General features: G+C 42.9%; 1 protein-coding gene across 4 annotated transcripts in view; it reads left to right on the forward strand.

Moving 5' to 3' along the window:
• The window catches only part of LOC311129736 (M-phase phosphoprotein 8-like), a 38,498-nt gene extending 14,737 nt beyond the window's left edge, over positions 1-23,761 (forward strand). For 2 of the 4 annotated variants that reach the window (XM_084162156.1, XM_084162155.1), the window contains exons 8-14: positions 15,035-15,175; positions 15,318-15,404; positions 15,610-15,764; positions 21,839-21,996; positions 22,120-22,244; positions 22,361-22,444; positions 22,588-23,761. In XM_084162156.1, coding sequence (XP_084018282.1) covers positions 15,035-15,175; positions 15,318-15,404; positions 15,610-15,764; positions 21,839-21,996; positions 22,120-22,244; positions 22,361-22,444; positions 22,588-22,629 — 792 coding nt within the window. In that variant the 3' untranslated portion in view covers positions 22,630-23,761. Of the gene's footprint in view, positions 1-2,848; positions 5,079-6,920; positions 9,131-15,034; positions 15,176-15,317; positions 15,405-15,609; positions 15,765-21,838; positions 21,997-22,119; positions 22,245-22,360; positions 22,445-22,587 lie in introns of those variants that run through there. The other 2 variants (XM_084162154.1, XM_084162153.1) reach the window with 1 other exon arrangement.
• The last annotated feature ends 838 nt before the right edge of the window (positions 23,762-24,599 follow it).

Raw genomic sequence — 24,599 nt, forward strand, 5'->3', positions numbered from 1 at the left:
TAAATGTAGTACCCTGCTGCTTTTAAGAGAATGGAAAGAATTATATTTCTCAAACTTACTGCTGCAACTGGTACCTGTTGGGCAAGTACCAGAATTAAGTTGGACCAGGGTTAACTCCTGAGTGGCGCAGTGGTCTAAGGCACTGCATCGCAGTGCTAACTGTGCCACTAGAGATCCTGGTTCGAATCCAGGCTCTGTCGCAGCCAGCCGCGACCGGGAGACTCATGGGCGGCGCACAATTGGCCCAGCGTCGTCCAGGGTAGGGGAGGGAATGGCCGGCAGGGATGTAGCTCAGTTGATAGAGCATGGCGTTTGCAACGCCAGGGTTGTGGGTTCGATTCCCATGGGGGGCCAGTATAAAAATAAAAATAAGTATTCACTAACTAAGTCGCTCTGGATAAGAGCGTCTGCTAAATGACTAAAATGTAAATGTAAAATGTTTGTTTTGCATCTTCATAGGCTTCCAAACGCTCTAGGATCTTATTCCGGTCTAATTTGTGAAAACATTCCTAAATCACCCACCAAACACTCATTATTGCATGCATGTCACAAAATACTGAATATAAATACTGAATATATATATATATACAGGTAAAAGTCAGTAAATTAGAATATTTTGAAAAACTTGATTTATTTCAGTAATTGCATTCAAAAGGTGTAACTTGTACATTATATTTATTCATTGCACACAGACTGTTGCATTCAAATGTTTATTTCATTTAATTTTGATGATTTGAAGTGGCAACAAATGAAAATCCAAAATTCCGTGTGTCACAAAATTAGAATATTACTTAAGGCTAATACAAAAAAGGGATTTTTTAGAAATGTTGGCCAACTGAAAAGTATGAAAATGAAAAATATGAGCATGTACAATACTCAATACTTGGTTGGAGCTCCTTTTGCCTCAATTACTGCATTAATGCGGCGTGGCATGGAGTCGATGAGTTTCTGGCACTGCTCAGGTGTTATGAGAGCCCAGGTTGCTCTGATAGTGGCCTTCAACTCTTCTGCGTTGTTGGGTCTGGCATTCTGCATCTTCCTTTTCACAATACCCCACAGATTTTCTATGGGGCTAAGGTCAGGGGAGTTGGCTGGCCAATTTAGAACAGAAATACCATGGTCCGTAAACCAGGCACGGGTAGATTTTGCGCTGTGTGCAGGCGCCAAGTCCTGTTGGAACCTGAAATCTCCATCTCCATAGAGCAGGTCAGCAGCAGGAAGCATGAAGTGCTCTAAAACTTGCTGGTAGACGGCTGCGTTGACCCTTGATCTCAGGAAACAGAGTGGACCGACACCAGCAGATGACATGGCACCCCAAACCATCACTGATGGTGGAAACTTTACACTAGACTTCAGGCAACGTGGATCCTGTGCCTCTCCTGTCTTCCTCCAGACTCTGGGACCTCGATTTCCAAAGGAAATGCAAAATTTGCTTTCGTCAGAAAACATGACTTTAGACCACTCAGCAGCAGTCCAGCTCTTTTTTTCCTTAGCCCAGGTGAGACGCTTTTCGCGCTGTTTCTTGGTCAACAGTGGCTTGACACGAGGTATGCGGCAGTTGAAACCCATGTCTTTCAAGCGTCTCTTGGTGGTGGATCTTGAAGCCCTGACTCCAGCAGCTGTCCACTCCTTGTGAATCTCCCCCACATTTTTGAATGGGTTTTTTTTCACAATCTTGACTAGGGCGCGGTGATCCCTATCGCTTGTACACTTTTTCTGACCACAGTTTTTCCTTCCCTTTGCCTCTCTATTAATGTGTTTGGACACAGAGCTCTGAGAACAGCCAGCCTCTTCTGCAATAACCTTTTGTGTCTTTCCCTCCTTGTGCAATGTGTCGATGGTCGCCTTTTGGACAGCTGTCAAATCTGAAGTCTTCCCCATGTTTGTGTAGGCTTCAGAACTGGACTGAGAGACCATTTAAAGCCCTTTGCAGGTGTTTTGAGTTAATCAGCTGATTATTTTGTGGCACCAGGTGTCTTCAAAATGTAACCCTTACACAATATTCTAATTTTGTGACACACGGAATTTTGGATTTTCATTTGTTGCCACTTCAAATCATCAAAATTAAATGAAATAAACATTTGAATGCATCAGTCTGTGTGCAATGAATAAATATAATGTACAAGTTACACCTTTTGAATGCAATTACTGAAATAAATCAAGTTTTTCAAAATATTCTAATTTACTGACTTTTACCTGTGTATATATATGTATATATATATATATATATATATGGAGGATTAGAAACACAGTCACTGGCAAAATGTAGGCCTAGTTGCATGGCGTTTTCTTTTCTGTACCTTCCTGGTCTCCATGCAGCATCTCATCCAACATCACAATATTAATTCCTCGTCCGACATATTTACAATGTGAAAACGCTGTAGTTCGCTGCTTAATACAATAAATCCATAAACTATTCCTTGAATGAGTCACATGTGGTTTTTATTATGGAAGTATTCAAAGTCTACACACGGTTTGGTGCTGTGTAACCATTGCATTGATTCTCGCTTGACTGTGATTGAAGTTTGAGAGCATTGTTGAGGTGCTCTTAGGCGATCATTTGAATGACTCACAATGTGTACCGCACTTGTTTTCAATTAGCTATACTATGTGGTTTTCACCATTTAGATTTCTCTGCATATGAAATGGGTCAGGGGACCCCAGATGTCTAGTATGATAGTATAGTTAACCTAATTTCTCTTTGCCACAAGTGAAATACTAACTCGCAACAGCTTTCAAGCTACTTGTGCTTTTACGTCCCACTTTTCATACATTTTAAACCAAATGCATCATGAGATTAACCTTTCATAAGGTCTTATGAATCTTACGTTTACTTGTTCTTTTACAGGCATGCACTGTTGAACAGAAGAGTATAAGTGGCAAAGATAAGCATTTAAATGAGGAAAAGAAGACTTTATGTGATGAAGAGAAGACATTAAGTAATGAAGAGAGGCCTTTATGCACAGCAGATAACCCTCACCGCAAAGGGAACCCTCACCGCGAGGGGAGTCCTCTATACAAAGAAAATAATTTACACAAGGAAGAGAATCCTTCACACGATGAAGAGAAGACTTCATGTGATGTGGAGAAGACTTTATGTGACATGGAGAGAGCTTTGTGTGACATAAAGAATTGTGCTGAAGAGAGCAGTTCAAGTGATGACGAGAACAGTTCAGGTGATAAGGTAGAAGGACAAAGACTGGATTCAAACGTCCAAAGTGGGTCAGATCCTCTTCCATCTAAAGCAGAACTCCCCTGCGATAATAATGAATCTGAGCAGCCCCCTCAAATGTCACAAGCTAAAAAACCTCGCCGCAAAAAATTTGTGCCACGGAAAGGTACAAGGTCAAACTTACGTTCTAGCTCAAAAATGACAGTCAGCACATGTAGTACGACAGATGATGGTAAAAGAAAATGGGACAAAAAGTACTTCTGCCTGTATTGCAATGAACCACACCATAAAATTGCAAGACATTTAGAAAGGATGCATGCAGAAGAAGCAGCTGTCGCTCATGCTATCAGCTTCCCCAAACTCTCCAAAATCAGGTCTCTCTTGCTTGACCAACTCCGTAACAAAGGCAACTATCTACATAACTTGGAAGTTCTTCAAAGTGGAGATGGAGAAATTGTGACAAAGAAAAGACCGTCTTACAATGGTGTTTCTGTGCGTGACTACCTGCCCTGCCAACACTGCTTAGCTTTTTTCAACAAAATAGATTTATGGAAACATGAGGGCTCATGTAAAGCCAGAAAAGGACAAGATGAAAAGAGGGGAGGAAAAAGGGTGCGGGTCCAGGCTGCGTCCTCTCGACTTCTTCCATTGCCGGTCTATTCTACTGGAGGATGTGAAGAAATAATACACAATATGAATCAAGATGACGTTCAATGCCACATCAAAAATGATCCCCTGATATGTAAATATGGCAATGCACTATCTGCAAAGCATGACCATGCCAAGTCACAGTTTACATACATTGGATCAAAAATGAGGGAATTGGCTAGATTTGTACTTACTGTAAATGAGATGGACTGTGGTGTCCAATACCTGCATGAAGTATGTGTACCATCCAAATTCAAATTGGCCGTTCATGCTGCCAGGAAAATGAGTGGTCATGATCCTGCCTCTGACAGGTACAAGACCCCATCTCTTGCTTTAAAGATTGGCTATTCCTTGAAAAGAGCTACCGAAATAGCTTTTGGGGAGAGTCGTATGACCGAGGACCGGGAGGCAGAGGAACAAGCCAAAAGGTTCATTGAGCTTCTTGAAAACAATTGGAATAACTGTTTTTCTGGTCTATCCCTGAGCGCTGTCCCTCAGTGTGAAGTTGATGTGTCTTCACTTACTGAGGATTTGATCAAACTTCAGAAGTTTCTCAAGGTTGCAGAGGACACAACAAAGAAAGAATTGCTTGAGAGCCCCACCAACGCTGTCTGGAAAAAGCTCAATGAAACTCTTCTTGCAGAAATAGCTCTCTTCAACAGAAAAAGGACAGGAGAGGTTGCGAAAATGCTGTTGGAAACATACACAAACAGAAAGAAAGCTCCAGCTAGTGCAGACATTTTCAATAGCCTCTCAAGGCTGGAGCAGGAGCTTGGTGACGACAAACTAACCAGGGTGGAAATAAAAGGCAAAAATGGTAGAAACATGCCGGTCCTACTAACAGAGAGGATGATCTCATCTCTTGAGATCCTTATTGCAAACAGAGACAAAGTTGGTGTATCAAAGGACAACCCTTATGTCTTCGCACGGAGCCTGGACGCGGCAAGCTACGTCAGAGGGTCTGACTGTCTGAGGAAATTTGCACGTGCGTGTGATGCAAAGAATCCTGAAAGTCTGATCCATGCGACAGTAAGGAAAGAGGTTGCTATCCATTGCCAAATACTGAACTTAAATGAAAGTGAATTGGATCAAGTGGCAAAATTATTGGGACATGACACCCAGGTCCACAAAGAGTACTACAGACTCTCTGAAAATGCAGCACATCTAGCAGAAATCAGCAAATTGCTGCTTGCAATGGATCAGGTTCCAGTTGTGATTCCAGGGCCATCTGAGGAAAGGGTTGTTTCCCCTACATGTGGTGAGTATCAGTTACTTTACAGGGTATTGGACAACATTTTCATTTTGTTTCAAGGGTTAAATTATAAATATTGGGTGGATAAATCCCAGTTTAATTTGTTTTGTGCCGTTTACATGTTAACTAGATCTACATTTTTGATAAGCTTGCAACTTATTACCCTATAGTATTTGCTCTGTTCCTCTAAACAATATACAGTTAAAGTCGGAAGTTTACATACACCTTAGCCAAATACATTTAAACTCAGTTTTTCACAATTCCTAATATTTAATCCTAGTAAAAATTCCATGTCTTAGGTCTGTTAGGATCACCACTTTATTTTAAGAATGTGAAATGTCAGAATAACAGTAGAGAGAATTATTTATTTCAGCTTTTATTTATTTCATCACATTCCCAGTGGGTCAGAAGTTTACATGCATTCAATTCGTTTTTGGTAGCAATGCCTTTAAATTGTTTAACTTGGGTCAAACGTTTCGGGTAGCCTTCCACAAGCTTCCCACAATAAGTTGGGTGAACTTTTGCCCATTCCTCCTGACAGAGCTGGTATAACTGTGTCAGGTTTGTAGGCCTCCTTGCTCGCATACGCTTTTTCAGTTCTGCCCACAAATGTTCTATAGGATTGAGGTCAGGGCTTTGTGATGGCCACTCCAATACCTTGACTTTGTTGTCCTTAAGCCATTTTGCCACAACTTTGGAAGTATGCTTGGGGTCATTGTCCATTTGGAAGACCCATTTGCGACCAAGCTTTAACTTCCTGACTGATGTCTTGAGATGTTGCTTCAATATATCCACATAATTTTCCTTCCTCATGATGCCATCTATTTTGTGAAGTGCACCAGTCCCTCCTGCAGCAAAGCACCCCCACAGCATGATGCCTGCACCCCAGTGCTTCATGGTTGGGATGGTGTTCTTTGGCTTGCAAGCCACCCCGCTTTTCCTCCAAACATAACGATGGTCATTATGGCCAAACAGTTCTATTTTTGTTTCATCAGACCAGAGGACATTTCTCCAAAAAGTACGATCTTTGTCCCAATGTGCAGTTGCAAACTGTAGTCTGGATTTTTTATGGCGGTTTTGGAGCAGTGGCTTCTTTCTTGCTGAGCGTCCTTTCAGGTTATGTCGATATAGGACTCGTTTTACTGTGGATATAAATACTTTTGTACCTGTTTCCTCCAGCATCTTCACAAGGTCCTTTGCTGTTGTTCTGGGATTGAGTTGCACTTTTCGCACCAAAGTACGTTAATCTCTAGGAGACAGAACGTGTCTCCTTCTTGAGCGGTATGACGGCTGCGTGGTCCCATGGTGTTTATACTTGTGTACTATTGTTTGTACAGATGAACGTGAACCAGACTTGTGGAGGTCTACAATTTTTTTTCTGAGGTCTTGGCTGATTTTTTTTTTCCTTTTCCCATGATGTCAAGCAAAGAGGCACTGAGTTTGATGGTAGGCCTTGAAATACATCCACAGGTACACCTCCAATTGACTCATATATTATGTAAATTAGCCTATCAGAAGCTTCTAAAGCCATGTCATAATTTTCTGAAAGTTTCCAAGCTGTTTAAAGGCACAGTCAACTTAGTGTATGTAAACTTCTGACTCACTGGAATTGTGATACAGTGAATTATAAGTGAACTGTAAACAATTGTTGGAAAAATTACTTGTCATGCACAAAGTAGATGTCCTAACCGACTTGTCAAAACTATAGTTTGTTAACAAGAAATTTGTGGAGTGGTTGAAAAACGAGTTTTAATGACTCCAACCTAAGTGTATGTAAACTTCCGACTTCAACTGTATAATAATGGAACGTTGATTAATCCTTTTCTTCTGTATTTATTAATTTCATAGGGACATATCCAGCAGGGACAGATTCTGCAAGTACATATCCTACTGGCACATATCCCACTGGGTCATCATATCCTACAGGGACATATTCAGTGAAGTCATATACTGTAGGGGCACAGCCTTCAAGGTCATATCATGCTGGGACATATCCTGAAAAGTCATATCCTTCGGGATCGCATTCTCCGAGGTCATGTTCTGCGGAGACAGATTCTGCGAGGGCATATCCTACTGTGACACATCCTGCAGGGACCTATCCAGTAGGTTCGTATGCTTTAGGGACATACCTAGCAGAGACGCATGATGCAAGGTCATGTACTGGAGGGACACAACACGCAAATGCATATCCTACAAGTCCTTATGACCTCTCATCTCCTGCAAGATCATATTCTTCAGGTACGAATCCTGCGAGGACATATCCTGAGGGGACATATCCTGCACAGACACTTCCTGCTCAAACACTTCCAGCACGTACAGTTATTACGCCAACACTTCATGCGCAGACACTTCCTGCCCAGACACTTCCATCACAGACATTTCCTGTCGGGGCAGTGCCTGTGGGTGCAGTTCTTTTGGGGACTGTTCCTTCGGGGACAGGTTCTGTGGGGATGGGTAAGGTGGGCACAGTGTGGAAACAGAGGATGTGGAGTGATGCGGCTAAGACTGCGGTGAACCGTCAGATGGGACACTTTATCTCAATGATGGAGGTTCCAGGTAAACGGGACTGTGAAGTATGCCTGCACAATGAACCAGCTCTACGAGACAGGACATGGAGGGACATCAAAAACTATGTGCACAACACAGTAAAATCTATAAAACGGAAGAAGGGCCTTACAAGAGTGGACCCCACAAAACAGACAAAGAAAGGAGCGGCAAAGAAAGAAAAAGAAACCATAGAGGCTAAGAGTGCTAAGGACTGGGTTGGTGAAACAATGACAGTACCTAAACAGGGTCAAGAGGAGAGACTTGAGGCAGGTCCTGTGGCAACACCAAGGAAACAGAAGACATGGAGTAATGAGGCTCAGGCTGCGGTGAGGCGGCAGCTAGGAGACTTCACTAAACTGATGAAGATTCCAGGTAAAAGGGAATGTGACGCATGTCTTGCAGCTGAACCAGCTCTACAAGGCAGGACATGGAAAGATGTAAAAAACTATGTACATAACACATTAAAGACAATGTGCAGGAGGCATAGTTCAGGCAAACAAAACATGGACCATGAAAAAACAAGTCCATGGACACAGAATCCAGGGGTGCAACAGAATCCAGGGGTGCATCAGAAATCAGGGGTGCTGTTGGGACTACCAGAAGAGCCTCCTGTTTATCTGTCCTTATGATTACCTTGAACTAGAACCTCCCAGGGTTCAAGGTAAGCAAGGATGGAGAAAAGGATAGCTTTTGATTTAATCTGACCATCCTTGCTCACTCTGATCTCACTTTATAACGTAAAGCAAGAATGAAGTAGCATTTTAAGGATATCACTACCTACTTTATTCTACGAAGTATCTGTAGCAACGACATAGTGACATATTATGCATGAAAACTTGTTTAGTCGATAAGGGAATTTTCAGAACTTCTTTTGAACTGCAAAATGTAATTGGCAAAGTCCTTTGGCAAAGGCTACACATTTGCAACCTTGGTGAGAGGAGGCAAGTAAAGATGGACTCATACTTGTTTAGTTTATTAAACAATTCCAATGGTCCTTTATGTAAAGCCTGTCAAACTGAATCTTCTGGGTCAGCAACGGCAACAAGGCCTCATGGACGCACATTCGGAATCCAAACGCACCCCATATTTCCGTAAGACCCATGTTGCATAATAATGCCCAAGATAACTGACTGAAATATATGCTCCGCATGCATAGATAACATGTACCAAGTACAGTGAATGTTTAGTTTTTCTTCATAGATGAAAAAGTAGTGCAAACCTAGCCAGTTAATCAGATGACCATACCTTTTTAATCACATTACTGTTATACTTTACTTTCACCAAATGGATCTGGATCCAGATGTATAAAATATTTTATGTGTAGTCTTGCCTGTACCGTTGCATGTGTAGCTAATATATATGTATATGTGTAGGTTAGGTTTTGAGTTAAAACAACTGACCAGCAAACCTGGGAATTAATCAGGTTATTCCTGGTAGAAGTGTGATATGAATGAGTTTCAGGGCTCCAGACTGCGTCCTTTTAGTCGCATTTTGCGACCATTTTGTCTAGGCTGTGCAAAAAAAAAAACATGGTCGCATCGGTGCGAGCTGCACCAAACCTTCCTATTTTTTGTGGCAGCTAAAACCATGATTTGGTCAAACCGTAAAGAGCATTATCCTCATGATTCCTGTAATGGAAACCTCTTCCCCTGTGCCTGTTTCGCTGGGGCCTGCTGATGTGATGAGCAAACGGCTCTCCTCTCTGGGAGAAAACGATTTGTTCTGATTGTATAACCTTTCAAAATGCAGTTGCGGTATAAACACAGCATTAGAAGTAACTACTGTTGTCCCTGTCGAAGAGAGGAGGGTCTCGGCGTTCTGTAGGCATACTTTTTATTTCTCAATATTGAGCTCAGGAGCAACTATTTTACAAAAGCTTTTTGATATGGCTTTGCGATACGGAGCGGTGCACGAAATACACATCGGTCGTTGCGCGGGCATGTACAGTGCATTCAAAGTATTCAGACTTTTCCACATTTTGTTACTTTACAGCCTTATTCTAAAATTGATGAAATAGTTTTTTCCCTCATGACTCTACACACAATACCCCATAATGACAAAGCAAAAACTGTTTTTTAGAAATTTTTGCAAATGTATAAAAAAACTAAAAAACATTGTTTACATAAGTATTCAGACCCTTTGCTATGAGACTCAAAATTGAGCTCAGGTGCATTCTGTTTCCGTTGATCATCCTTGATGTTTCTACAACTTGATTGGAGTCCACCTGTGGTAAATTCAATTGATTGGACATGATTTGGAAAGGCACACACCTGTCTATATAAGGTCCCACAGTTGAGAGTACATGTCAGAGCAAAAACCAAGCCATGAGGTCGAAGGAATTGTCGGTAGAGCTCCGAGACAGGATTGTGTCGAGGCACAGATCTGGGGAAGAGTACCAAAAAATTTTTGCAGCATTGAAGGTCCCCGAGAACACAGTGGCTTCCATCATTCTTAAATGGAAGAAGTTAGGAACCACAAAGACTCTTCCTAGAGCTGGCCGCCCAGCCAAACTGAGCAATCGGGGGAGAAGGGCCTTGGTCAGGGAGGCATGAACCCGATGGTCACTGACAGAGCTCTGGAGTTCCTCTGTGGACATGGGAGAGCCTTCCAGAAGTACAGGACAACCATCTCTGTAGCACTCCACCAATCAGGCCTTTATAGTAGAGTGGTTAGACAGAAGCCGCTCCTCAGTAAAATGCACCTGACAGCACGCTTGGAGTTTGCCAAAAGACACCTAAATGACTCTCAGACCATGAGAAACAAGATTCTCTGGTCTGATGAAACCAAGATTGAAGTCTATGGCCTGAATGCCAAGCGTCACGTCTGGAGGAAACCTGGCACCATCCCTACGGTGAAGCATGGTGTCAGCATCATGCTGTGGGGATGTTTTTCAGCGGCAGGGACTGGGAGACTAGTCAGGATTGAGGGAAAGATGAACGGAGAAAAGTACAGAGAGATCCTTGATGAAAACCTTCTCAGGACCTCAGACTGGGGCGAAGGTTCACCTTCCAACAGGACAATGACCCTAAACACACAGCCAAGACAACGCAGGAGTGGCATCGGGACAAGTCTCTGATGTCCTTGAGTGGCCCAGCCAGAGCTGGGACTTGAACCCGATCGAACATCTCTGGAGAGACCTGACAATAGCTGTGCAGCGACGCTCCCCATCCAACCTGACAGAGCTTGAGAGGATCTGCAGAGAAGAATGGGAGGAACTCCCCAAATACAGGTGTGCCAAGCTTGTAGAGTCATACCCAAGAAGACTTGAGGCTGTAATCGCTGCCAAAGGGGCTTCAACAAAGTACTGAGTAAAGGGTCTGAATACTTATGTAAAGGTGATATTTAATTTTTTCGTTTTTAATACATTTGATAACATTTCTAACAACCTGTTTTTTGCTTTGTCATTATGGGGTATTGTGTGTGTAGATTGAGGGGGGGGGGGGGGGGGGACTATTTAATCAATTTTAGAATAAGGCTATAACGCAGCAAAATGTGGAAAAAGTCAAGGGGTCTGAATACTTTCCGAATGCACTGTAGGTTATTACATTTACTGTTGGATTAATACATGGATACTAGCAGTGGTTATATTTATTCATGAGTTTGTGATCTAATGTGTTTTCACTTCCTCAGGTGTTGAATTATCCCCAACTTTATGTTGTAGATGTAGGCAAATCCATCTCTATTGAACAAAAAAATAACCAAATATTCTGAAGCCCTATTTTGACAGTCAAATATAACAACAGTATCCATATTGTAATCCCAGAATTCATGACAATCACAAGTATTTCGCTACACCCGCAATAACATCTGCTAAATATGTGTATGTGACCAATACAATTTGATTAGGTTGCACATCAAAATATATTGAATCATGCATTCCTGCTTGGACATGTTAGATGAAACAACGTATATCTTGAATAGCAACTAGGGCTGACTTTATAAAATGATTACAAATGTGTTCTATTGCGTGAGGCAGTTTTTGGGGGGTGAGACCAAATCATGGGCTGGTGGCACCAACTGAAAACGTTAGTGCCACCAATGGGAAATGTTAGTCTGGAGCCCTGGATTTACATACTACATTTGTGCCCAGCTATTGGTTAAGCTGCTTAAAATCCACCAAATACGTAACAAATGTTTCTTTTGGCTGTTCTAGAATTACTATCTTCAGATGAAGACCCAGACCACCAGCTCCTTTTGAAAATGTTTACATGTTATAAATGGATTATAAATACATGGCACATACACTATCCACATTCAATTGCTTTTGAAGCATGGTTGAGTTTATTATCATGGATATTTTACTCATGTCATTAATGTTAGTTAGCTAGTATTCCTAGCTACTGGTATGTATCAGTAGTTTTTAGATATACTGAACAAAGATATAAACGCAACATGCAACAATCTTCTAGATTTTTCAGAGTTATAGTTCATAAAAGGAAATCATTATATTGAAGTAAATTCATTAGGCCCTAATCTATGGATTTCACATGACTGGGAATACAGATCTGCATCTGTTGGTCACAGATTCCTTAAAGAAAAGTAGGGGCGTGGATTAGAAGACCAGTCAGTATCTCGTGTGACCAACCATTTGCCTCATGCAGTGCGACACATCTCCTTCGCATAGAGTTGATCAGGCTGTTGATTGTGGCCTGTGGAATGTTGTCCCACTCCTCTTCAATGGCTGTGTGAAGTTGCTGGATATTGGCGGGAACTGGAACACGCTGTCGTACACGTCAATCCAGAGCATCCCAAACATGCTCAATGGGTGACATGTCTGAATATGCTGGCCATGGAAGAACTGGGACATTTTTAGCTTCCAGGAATTGTGTACAGATCCTTGCGACATGGGGCTGTGCGTTATCATGCTGAAACATGAGGGGATGGCGGCGGATGAATGGCACGACAATGGGCATCAGGATCTCGTCACGGTGTCTGTGCATTTAAATTGCCGTCGATACAATGCACTTGTGTTCGTTGTCCGTAGCTTATGCCTGCCCATACAATAACCCCACCATCACCATGGGGCACTCTGTTCACAACATTGACATCAGCAAACCGCTCACGCACACGATGCCATACACGTGGTCGCGGTTCTGAGGCCGGTTAGACATACTGTCAAATTCTCTAAAACAACGTTGGAGGCAGCTTATGGTAGATAAATTTAACATTTAAATTCTCTGTCAGCAGCTCTGGTGGCCATTCTTGCAGTCAGAATGCCAATTGCACGCTCCCTCAACTAGAAATCTGTGGCATTGTGTTGTGTGACAAAACTGCACATTTGAGTTGCTTTTGTCTCCAGCACAAGGTGCACCTGTGTAATGATCATGCTGTTTAATCAGCTTCTTGATATGCCACATGTCAGGTGGGTGGAGTATCTTTGCAAAGGACAAAACGTGCACTAACATGGATGTAAACAAATTTGTGCACAAAATTGTTTGAGAAATAAGCTTTTTGTGCGTATGGAAAATTTCAGGGTTCTTTTATTTCAACTCATGAAACATGAGACCAACACTTTACATGTTGCGTTTATATTTTTGGCAATGATTGGGTTTTATCATTCATTTCAATCTTGCTTGTTTTTGTGGATATTTGCATCTAGATGTCATTTATTTTCTTTACTAAGCCAGATTCCCCCAGCTGCATGACCCAATGAGCCATCTCACTCCTGGCGAGTTGCTTTATTCAAAAGGCACTGTTGATTAGGCTTGTCAGGTGGTCAGCGTTTGCGCTTTAGGACCATTGAAAGGTTCTGTAAGGGAAAAATCTGTCCACCTAGTGCACCAGGCAAGGTCAGTGACCGATCCTAGCAAAGGGCCCATTTATGGCTGCATACCGGTTTTTCACCCTTCTCCCAAAGTGACTGGGAGTGTGCAAGTAAACACTTTTAAAGAAGTGTGGAGAATCCGGATGCAGCGTGAGTGATGGCTGATGGGTTTGGCAAGGATAGGGGTGGACTTTTCAATGGCCATCCCTTTATGTGTGGAGGCTCTAACATGATTCCTAAACCAAAGCCTTGTTTACGGTCACTAGTAACTTTACTGTAATGTTCACTAAAGTTGGTTGACTTTTCATCCTATTTGAAGCAGTTTTTGGTTCTCCAATCCACTGACTTGACCAAAAGTTACAAAATGATAAGTAACTGAAATGTGCTTTGCGGATTGGAAACAGTTCCTTCATTCTGCATGTGGAATTGGTTTCAGAGAATCACACAAACTATTCCTCTTGTACTTCAGTATTTCCTACAAATTTTGATGTGGATTATAAGGCTTTAGCTGTCCATCTACTTGTTTTATTACTAATGTCAAATTATAAACCTTTCAACGTTTTAAATTAATGTTGCTATTATTCACTGCTGTCTTAACCATATTGATTTCACAGCAGCCGTTTAAGTTCCTCAACACTAATTTAAAAGGACTAACTTGTATAGGGTTTGATAGCTGTTGCTTCTCTTATTTAATCCACTTGACTACTAATATTATATATTATGATATAATATTATTTCATCCACTTGCTTACTATTGAAAGTGCTTCTAATTGGATCAAGGTTCAAAGAAGAATCATGTAAATAATTGCTTAGTTTATAGTTATCAGTTCATGTTATAACTGCAACTGCTCTGTTAGGTGTTAACTGAGAAAAATAATCAGGGGTTTCAACCACACCCCACTTTACTGTCTAAAGACACTTACACTTTTTTTTTTTTTTCACCAACATGTATTTGTTATCAAGCTGCCTTTCGTTACCCCCGGTGCTCATTGTGTGTACTCTAAAATACTATATTTGCTTGGTTAATAAATTGTTACTTGACGTAAACTTATTAAGCTGCAAGATTCATATTCATATAGCCTACTTGATGTCTATTAGTGTTCCAACGGATTTAGAATTGTACCAATAACATTTTATGGAAAACCGCTTTGATATTTTATTATGTAATGCTAGGAATCTATCATCACCATTGCTCAGTGCTTTATGCTTTTACGAACTTAAAACCCTTTTGGATGAAGAGACGACACCCTAGGTAAGTCGATAAGCTTAAAGTAGAAGTTAGCTTTTTTATAACCAAATCTCTTTTTGATGTAAATAGCAAGTTATAGAAGGGTCCAGACACGTTTTACGAATTATTTTTGTTTTTGAGAAACTTCCTCCAACCAGCGATTCACTTCCTCATCCTCGTAAAAAAAAAAAAGTGTCTGGACCCTTCTATAACATGCCATTTACGTCAAAGATAGAGATTTGGTTTAAAAAACATAAAAAATAAAAGCTACATTCTCCTTTAACTTTCAAAAAAGTGAACTCCCTTTTAATTATTTAAACATTTACACAGATACATTTGGATTGCTGCCCCCCTCCCCATAGTATTTGCTACCAGAGGCTTTGGTCCTGAGTAATGAAGGAGTCTGTGTGTTGCCTCCCGCAGGACTCCAGTGGTATGTCCCTGAGTATGCTGGCAGCAGCAGGGGGACAGGATGACATCCTGAGGCTGCTGATAAAGAAGGGGGTGAAGGGGAACGGACGGCAGAAGAACGGCACCACTGCCCTAATGCACGCTGCAGAGAAGGTAACACAGGACAGACTGGTTTCAACCACCTTATTACAAACAAAGTACACATGTATAAATTCCCCTTGTTTGTATGTTAAATGTCTGTTATGCTATGTTTACTTACTAACTTAACCCCGTATCCTTTAATTTATCATTTCAGAACTTCCTGACCACAGTTGCTATCCTCCTGGAGGCAGGGTCCTACGTCAACGCTCAAACACTGGGAGGAGAGACGGCCCTGATGAAGGTACGGAGGAGGAGAACAAATAAGGGGAAAAGGGGGGAGGTGATGAAGATAAATGCTGTGTTTAATTAGGACGCAACATATCACCCCTAAAGCACAGAGATTAACCTTGTCAATTACCCCTATTTGTGAATAGCCTCATCTCTGCTGAAGTCCTGTGTGACAGATGTATTGCTATAGTTCCTTAACAGTAGCCTTGGTTCTGTAGGCATGTAAGAGGGGAAATGCTGATGTGGTGCGCCTCCTACTCGAGTATGGAGCTGACTGCAACATCCTGTCCAAACACAAGAATACGGCCATGCACTTTGCCAAGGTCAGCAACAACCTGCTGGTGTACGACCTCATCGAGGACCACATCAACATGTGAGTGTTGCTGCCATGTCACACACACACACTCTCTCTCACTCGCTCTCTGTAAACGTATGAATCGGTTTGTATAAATAAAGGTACATACAGTGGGGGAAAAAAGTATTTAGTCAGCCACCAATTGTGCAAGTTCTCCCACTTAAAAAGACGAGAGAGGCCTGTAATTTTCATCATATGTACACGTCAACTATGACAGACAAAATAAGAGAGAAAAAATCCAGAAAATCACTTTGTAGGATTTTTTATGAATTTATTTGCAAATTATGGTGGAAAATAAGTATTTGGTCAATAACAAAAGTTTCTCAATACTTTGTTATATACCCTTTGTTGGCAATGACACAGGTCAAACGTTTTTTGTAAGTCTTCACAAGGTTTTCACACACTGTTGCTGGTATTTTGGCCCATTCCTCCATGCAGATCTCCTCTAGAGCAGTGATGTTTTGGGGCTGTCGCTGGGCAACACGGACTTTCAACTCCCTCCAAAGATTTTCTATGGGGTTGAGATCTGGAGACTGGCTAGGCCACTCCAGGACCTTGAAATGCTTATTACGAAGCCACTCCTTCGTTGCCCGGGCGGTGTGTTTGGGATCATTGTCATGCTGAAAGACCCAGCCACGTTTCATCTTCAATGCCCTTGCTGATGGAAGCAGGTTTTCACTCAAAATCTCACGATACATGGCCCCATTCATTCTTTCCTTTACACGGATCAGTCGTCCTGGTCCCTTTGCAGAAAAACAGCCCCAAAGCATGATGTTTCCACCCCCATGCTTCACAGTAGGTATGGTGTTCTTTGGATGCAACTCAGCATTCTTTGTCCTCCAAACACGACGAGTTGAGTTTTTACCAAAAAGTTCTATTTTGGTTTCATCTGACCATATGACATTCTCCCAATCCTCTTCTGGATCATCCAAATGCACTCTAGCAAACTTCAGACGGGCCTGGACATGTACTGGCTTAAGCAGGGGGACACGTCTGCCACTGCAGGATTTGAGTCCCTGGCGGCATAGTGTGTTACTGATGGTAGGCTTTGTTACTTTGGTCCCAGCTCTCTGCAGGTCATTCACTAGGTCCCCCCGTGTGGTTCTGGGATTTTTGCTCACCGTTCTTGTGATCATTTTGACCCCACGGTGTGAGATCTTGCGTGGAGCCCCAGATCGAGGGAGATTATCAGTGGTCTTGTATATCTTCCATTTCCTAATAATTGCTCCCACAGTTGATTTCTTCAAACCAAGCTGCTTACCTATTGCAGATTCAGTCTTCCCAGCCTGGTGCAGGTCTACAATTTTGTTTCTGGTGTCCTTTGACAGCTCTTTGGTCTTGGCCATAGTGGAGTTTGGAGTGTGACTGTTTGAGGTTGTGGACAGGTGACTTTTATACTGATAACAAGTTCAAACAGGTGCCATTAATACAGGTAACGAGTGGAGGACAGAGGAGCCTCTTAAAGAATAAGTTACAGGTCTGTGAGAGCCAGAAATCTTGCTTGTTTGTAGGTGACCAAATACTTATTTTCCACCATCATTTGCAAATTAATTAATTAAAAATCCTACAATGTGATTTTCTGGATTATTTTTTCTCAATTTGTCTGTCATAGTTGACATGTACCTATGATGAAAATTACAGGCCTCTCTCATCTTTTTAAGTGGGAGAACTTGCACAATTGGTGGCTGACTAAATACTTTTTTTCCCCACTGTACAAGGTGCTGATCAGCCTACGGAACCCTAACCATGGCAGCAGTGAGGGGGCCAGCACTAAGAGTCACTGGGGCCTCATCCAGGCTCCCCTCCACGTCAGAGACATACCTCCGATGGAAACACTGTGTGTGTGTGTCTGAGTGTCTATGTCTCTGTTGTAACTGTTAATGCAGTTAAGGTCTGACAATGTTTTGGACACTTTTGGGTCTGTGTTGTGTGCCGTGTGTGTGTCCTTCCACAGGTGGTAGGAGAAACACTTGACCTGACTATATGAGAATAGAAAGGTTCAGAACTTTTTTGAAGCATCACAGCAAAGTGGAGAAATACACTGCTCAAAAAAATAAAGGGAACACTTAAACAACACAATGTAACTCCAAGTCAATCACACTTCTGTGAAATCAAACTGTCCACTTAGGAAGCAACACTGATTGACAATACATTTCACATGCTGTTGTGCAAATGGAATAGACAACAGGTGGAAATTATAGGCAATTAACAAGACACCCCCAATAAAGAAGTGGTTCTGCAGGTGGTGACCACAGACCACTTCTCAGTTCCTATGCTTCCTGGCTGATGTTTTGGTCACTTTTGAATGCTGGCGGTGCTTTCACTCTAGTGGTAGCATGAGACGGAGTCTACAACCCACACAAGTGGCTCAGGTAGTGCAGCTCATCCAGGATGGCACATCAATGCGAGCTGTGGCAAGAAGGTTTGCTGTGTCTGTCAGCGTAGTGTCCAGAGCATGGAGGCGCTACCAGGAGACAGGCCAGTACATCAGGAGACGTGGAGGAGGCCGTAGGAGGGCAACAACCCAGCAGCAGGACCGCTACCTCCGCCTTTGTGCAAGGAGGAGCAGGAGGAGCACTGCCAGAGCCCTGCAAAATGACCTCCAGCAGGCCACAAATGTGCATGTGTCTGCTCAAACGGTCAGAAACAGACTCCATGAGGGTGGTATGAGGGCCTGACATCCACAGGTGGGGGTTGTGCTTACAGCCCAACACCGTGCAGGACGTTTGGCATTTGCCAGAGAACACCAAGATTGGCAAATTCGCCACTGGCGCCCTGTGCTCTTCACAGATGAAAGCAGGTTCACACTGAGCACGTGACAGACGTGACAGAGTCTGGAGACGCCGTGGAGAACGTTCTGCTGCCTGCAACATCCTCCAGCATGACCGGTTTGGCGGTGGGTCAGTCATGGTGTGGGGTGGCATTTCTTTGGGGGGCCGCACAGCCCTCCATGTGCTCGCCAGAGGTAGCCTGACTGCCATTAGGTACCGAGATGAGATCCTCAGACCCCTTGTGAGACCATATGCTGGTGCGGTTGGCCCTGGGTTCCTCCTAATGCAAGACAATGCTAGACCTCATGTGGCTGGAGTGTGTCAGCAGTTCCTGCAAGAGAAAGGCATTGATGCTATGGACTGGCCCGCCCGTTCCCCAGACCTGAATCCAATTGAGCACATCTGGGACATCATGTCTCGCTCCATCCACCAACGCCACGTTGCACCACAGACTGTCCAGGAGTTGGCGGATGCTTTAGTCCAGGTCTGGGAGGAGATCCCTCAGGAGACCATCCGCCACCTCATCAGGAGTATGCCCAGGTGTTGTAGGGAGGTCATATAGGCACGTGGAGGCCACACACACTACTGAGCCTCATTTTGACTTGTTTTAAGGACATTACATCAAAGTTGGATCAGCCTGTAGTGTGGTTTTCCACTTTAATTTTGAGGGTGACTCCAAATCCAGACCTCCATGGGTTGATACATTTGATTTCCATTGATAATTTTTGTGTGATTTTGTTGTCAGCACATTCAACTATGTAAAGAAAAAAGTATTTAATAAGATTATTTCATTCATTCAGATCTAGGATGTGTTGTTTAAGTGTTCCCTTTATTTTTTTGAGCAGTGTATATGTCAGCTAGAAATCCAAACTGGATGGTCTTCAGAGATAGATGGGAGGGGTTGAGGGTAGCTGAAGGCTGGGACTAAAAACAAGCAAAAGATAACTAATGTAAAATATACTGCCTGTGAAATGTATGTAGTATGTATAAGCTGGAAGTGGAAGTATTCTTGTCCATTAGTTTACTCCAATTAGGGGAGAGGTGGTAGGGTTAGCAGAAAATAATAAAGAAGGAAAATATATTTAATTAGTTTACTCAAAAAACAAAACAAAAAACAACAACAATTGACCTGTACCATCTGTATGTGTCGAAACACAATATGTGTGTGTGTGTTTATACATTTCTACTGCCTCTGTAGAAGCATAATTCATGAGTCATCCTATATCCTTTAGGGGAACAGGAACTATTTGTCTGCATGTTTACATTCATACCGTGCACGTAATGTTCCCGAGTGGCGCAGTGCCACTAGAGATCCTGGTTCGAATCCAGGCTCTGTCGTAGCCGGCCGCGACCGGGAGACCCATGGGGCGGCGCACAAATGGCCGGCAGGGATGTAGCTCAGTTGGTAGAGCACGGGGGGCCAGTATGAAAAATACAAAAATAATGTATGCACTCTAGATAAGAGCGTCTGCTAAATGACTAAAATGTCAAATAAAGGAAACACCAACATAGTGTCTTAATAGGGCGTTGGTCCACCACAAGCCAGAACAGCATCAATGCACCTTGGCATAGATTCTACAAGTGTCTGAAACAGGTTTAGCCGGCAATTGATGGATTTTGAAAATTAATTAGCGAATGGAACTCATAGCCTATAGGCCAATGCAGCAGTAGAACTATAACTTCCATTGCTCTTGCCCACCGAAGAATAGTGATTATCGAGGGGATTGTTGTAAAGATTTTTCAAATAGCTTACTGTGAGGAACTATAGTTTTTAAAAAAACACTTTCCTACATTTCCGCGCAGCAGGCTCCCTCAACATTATCAGGACAGAGAAACCAGACACATGCTTATTGCTCACATGGAGTACTCCGATCAAAAGACAATGAAAACATTTACAAATCTCGTAAATAATGGTTATGAAATAAACAAAAACTTGTTTCTCACAAGTGTAGCAGGTCGTGAACTCTGCAAACAACATTTCCACTCTGAGAATGAGAACTGTAAATTACAGAAAATAATGTAACCAAATGACGGGGTTGACGGTACGTTTACTACTGGTGACATATGTAATGGGGAATTGATTAAAAAAAAAAAAAAAAAAAAACATTTAAAGGGCAAACGATTCACAAAATTAAACGACGAATGCGCAAGAATTGGCGGGAGACGGTTGAGCCATTCTGGAGAGAGACTGGCCTATATCTTCACCACACACCCTTCCTCTTGTCTCAAAGGTTTAATTATACTCAAGACACATCATTACATTTACATTTACATTTTAGTCATTTAGCAGACGCTCTTATCCAGAGCGACTTACAGTTAGTGAGTGCATACATCATTTTTTTATACTGGCCCCCCATGGGAATCGAATCCACATCCCTGGCGTTGCAAACGCCATGCTCTACCAATTGAGCTACATCCCTGCCGGTCATTCCCTCCCCTACCCTGGACGACGCTGAGCCAATTGTGCGCCGCCCCATCATCTTCACACATTTTTGATGCTTTTCACTGACAGCTGCAACTCAATAGTCAGCTAATCCTATTGCCGCGGGCTTCCCAAATAGGCATAGGCCTACGAGCTTATGATTTGAAACAAACCACAGCAATTTTTAAAAAGAAGCTAATGATTCTCGATTGTTCTGTGGCTAAGTCATGCTTTCTGCTGAAGTATTTTGAATGATTTGTATTTATTTCTGTATAGACAGGCGTCATTTATATAATTCTGGCAAATGTATTTCCATTTACTTCCCTATTGGACCCACCGCTATGCCATTTTTCTCCTGGTCTATTGGTTTTCATATCAACTTTATTTTGTTGTCTAGAAGCCAAAGGCACAGTCCTAGTCATTGGTGGTGGAAAACACTGTCCCAGGCGCGGCTCCAGAATCTCCCATAAGTGTTCAATTGGGTTGAGATGTGGTGACTGAGATGGCCATGGCATATGGTTTACGTAATTTTCATTGTTTCCACTTGTACCTTGTGGATGGAGGCATTGTCATCCTATGGGGGCATCGCCATGGTAGCCAAAATAATGACCTGCCCAGCATTTTTATATGTGACCCTAAGCATTATGGGATGTTAATTGCTTAATTAACTCAGGAACCACACGTGGGTGTGTGTGTGGAAGCACCTGCTTTCAACATAGTTTGTATCCCTCATTTACTCAAGTGTTTCTATGATTGTGGCAGTTACCTGTATGTAACAGAGTTAAGATCGTATACCGTTTCCTCACATACTGTTAGCAGCACAGTGACGCCGGTTACACATACATATAAAATAAAATGTTCTTTCTCTCACATTCTGTCCCTCACACACACACACTCAGGTTGTCGAATGTGGCAGAGGACACTATCCGGGTGTACTTTGAGACTCGGCTGGCCCTGCTGGAGCCAGTGTTCCCTCTGGCCTGTCACAGACTGTGTGAGGGACCAGACTTCTCCCTGGAGTTCGCCTACAAACTATCGCCTCACACACCTGGAGAGGGTAGGATACACGCACAAACAGTGCATATCCCCTCCACACTGTCTGGGGAGTGTTTAGGGAAAGCATTTCATCCCAACTAAATCTCTGTGTCTCTCCCTCTCCTCCCTCTCTCTCTCCTTTCAGGCTCAGGCATCCTGCTCTTCATCTTCCATGGTAACTTCCTGAGTGAGATCACAGCCAGGCTGTGTGGGCCATGCAGCGTCCACGCAGTGGTACTCAACGACAAGTTCCAGCTGCCTATCTTCCTGGTGAGTCTCACTCTAGATCAGGAATACTCCAGGTCTGGAGTATAGGGCTGGTTTTCTGTTCTACCTGGAAGGTGATTGAGTCACTCACCTTTTCCTCTTTCAATTACACCCCGCAGGATAGTCACTTCATCTACTCATTCAGCCCAGTGCCAGGCATCAACAAACTCTTCATTCGCCTGGCAGAGTCACCTACAGCCAAGGTACACACACACACACACACACACACACCAGCAGAGTAACCTATGGCCATGGTGAGAAGGGCTCTAGGCCTAGTTACTGTAAAAGACATAGATAAGTTGTTGATCAATTACGTTTGATTAATGGACTCTTTCTCTCTCCCCAGGTGAAGCTTCTCATCTGTGCATACCGTGTTCAGCTACAGTGATGCGTAGAACCTGCCCAGTTTAGAGTTCGCAAGTTGTCTGGACCCCAAGCACATCATGGGAGATCGCATACACGCACACACACACACACACACAATAGAGATTCACACACATGCACAATCTCACAACATGGAGAACAGTTCGAGCCACACTCCAGGCTACCTTCAGATAAAGTTGTTGGACATTCAGCATCCACCCAGAGTTTGAGAGACTGTTTCTCTGGCAGAGGATTAAAGGACAAGAACAGCATCTCAACCCTGTCCAATCATGTCTATTTATGTGTGTGTGCGATTAACAGTCTAACAGAAGTCTGAGTTCTGCTTGTGTGTGTGTGTAGGGGGACAATAGCCTGATGTTGTTATGTTTGTGGGACCTGTGTGCTGTTGATGGCATCACAGGCAAGGAGTGAATGTCAGATTCTTTGGACCAAGTTACAATTACACCATTTTAGACCTTTTTACATTTTTGAAATGAAGAATTTTTGCATTTTGCCTTTCTGGAGTTGTCTATATTTTATGGTCTGTACGTACATGAGTGGGGTGTCATACATTTCAAGGATTATTGTTGATTTAGGCACCTTTGCCACTATTGGAGTGGGTTGAATTATAGCATGTACAGTGCAAGATGCTTCAGATGTTAATTTACTGAAGGGTTAACGTCACTCATGAGTGATGAATCCGGCTTCTTGGGATAAGAGGAAAACTGTTCTGATGAATCCGTTAGTCTAGGACTACATGAGCGCTTTCTAGAATGCATGATTTTAACTACTTGAACAAAATAGTCATCCAGATCACTTGTAGTTGAAGTTGTGGTTGCAATGACGATAATGCAGAGCACATCCTGGCAACGACATGCCATTGTAGACATACAATAAATATGGGATAAACATCTACTGTAATATGAATAGGAATTGCGTCCTTGTTTTATAAGATGTGGGAATTAATTTGATTCATTTGAGGATTCCTTCAGCCTTAACAGCCACATCATTGAAATAATTTACCCTTTTTTTGTCAACTGCTGTGCAAACTGGCAACAAAGTAAAACTGGGTGTAATTCACAAAAGGATAAACATGTCTGTAGTTTATTCTGAAGATTTGTCAATTTTATGTAATTTAATTACATTACTGGTCTGTCAACATTTTCCTGACGTTGTCTTTGTTTGTCTAATGTTGATTCTGCTTGATTCTACCATTTCCGGAGACCTTCTCCCTTACCTCACCTCGCTCATCAACTCATCCTTGACTGCTGGCCATGTCCCTTCTGTCTTCAAGAGGGCGAGAGTTGCACCCCTCCTCAAAAAACCTACACTCGATCCCTCCGATGTCAACAACTACAGACCAGTATCCCTTCTTTCTTTTCTCTCCAAAACTCTTGAGCGTGCCGTCTCTAGCCAACTCTCCTGCTATCTCTCTCAGAATGACCTTCTTCATCCTAACCAGTCAGGTTTCAAGACTGGTCATTCAACTGAGACTGCTCTTTTCTGTGTCACGGAGGCTCTCCGCACTGCCAAATCTAACTCTCTCCTCTGCTCTTATCCTTCTAGACCTATCTGCTGCCTTTGATACTGTGAACCATCAGATCCTCCTCTCCACCCTCTCCAAGTTGGGCATCTCCGGCGCTGCTCACTCTTGGATTGCGTCCTACCTGACAGGTCGCTCCTACCAGGTGGCGTGGCGAGAATCTGTCTCCGCACCACATGCTCTCACCACTGGTGTCCCCCAGGGCTCAGTTCTAGGCCCTCTCCTATTCTCTCTATACACCAAGTCACTTGGCTCGGTCATATCCTCACATGGTCTCTCCTATCATTGCTACGCAGACAACACACAATTAATTTTCTCCTTTCCCCCTTCTGATAACCAGGTGGCGAATCGCATCTCTGCATGTCTGGCAGACATATCAGTGTGGATGTCGTATCACCACCTCAAGCTGAACCTCGGCAAGACGGAGCTGCTCTTCCTCCCGGGGAAGGACT

This window comes from Coregonus lavaretus, assembly GCF_964263955.1.
Source record: "Coregonus lavaretus genome assembly, chromosome: 5".
Classification (NCBI taxonomy): domain Eukaryota; kingdom Metazoa; phylum Chordata; class Actinopteri; order Salmoniformes; family Salmonidae; genus Coregonus; species Coregonus lavaretus.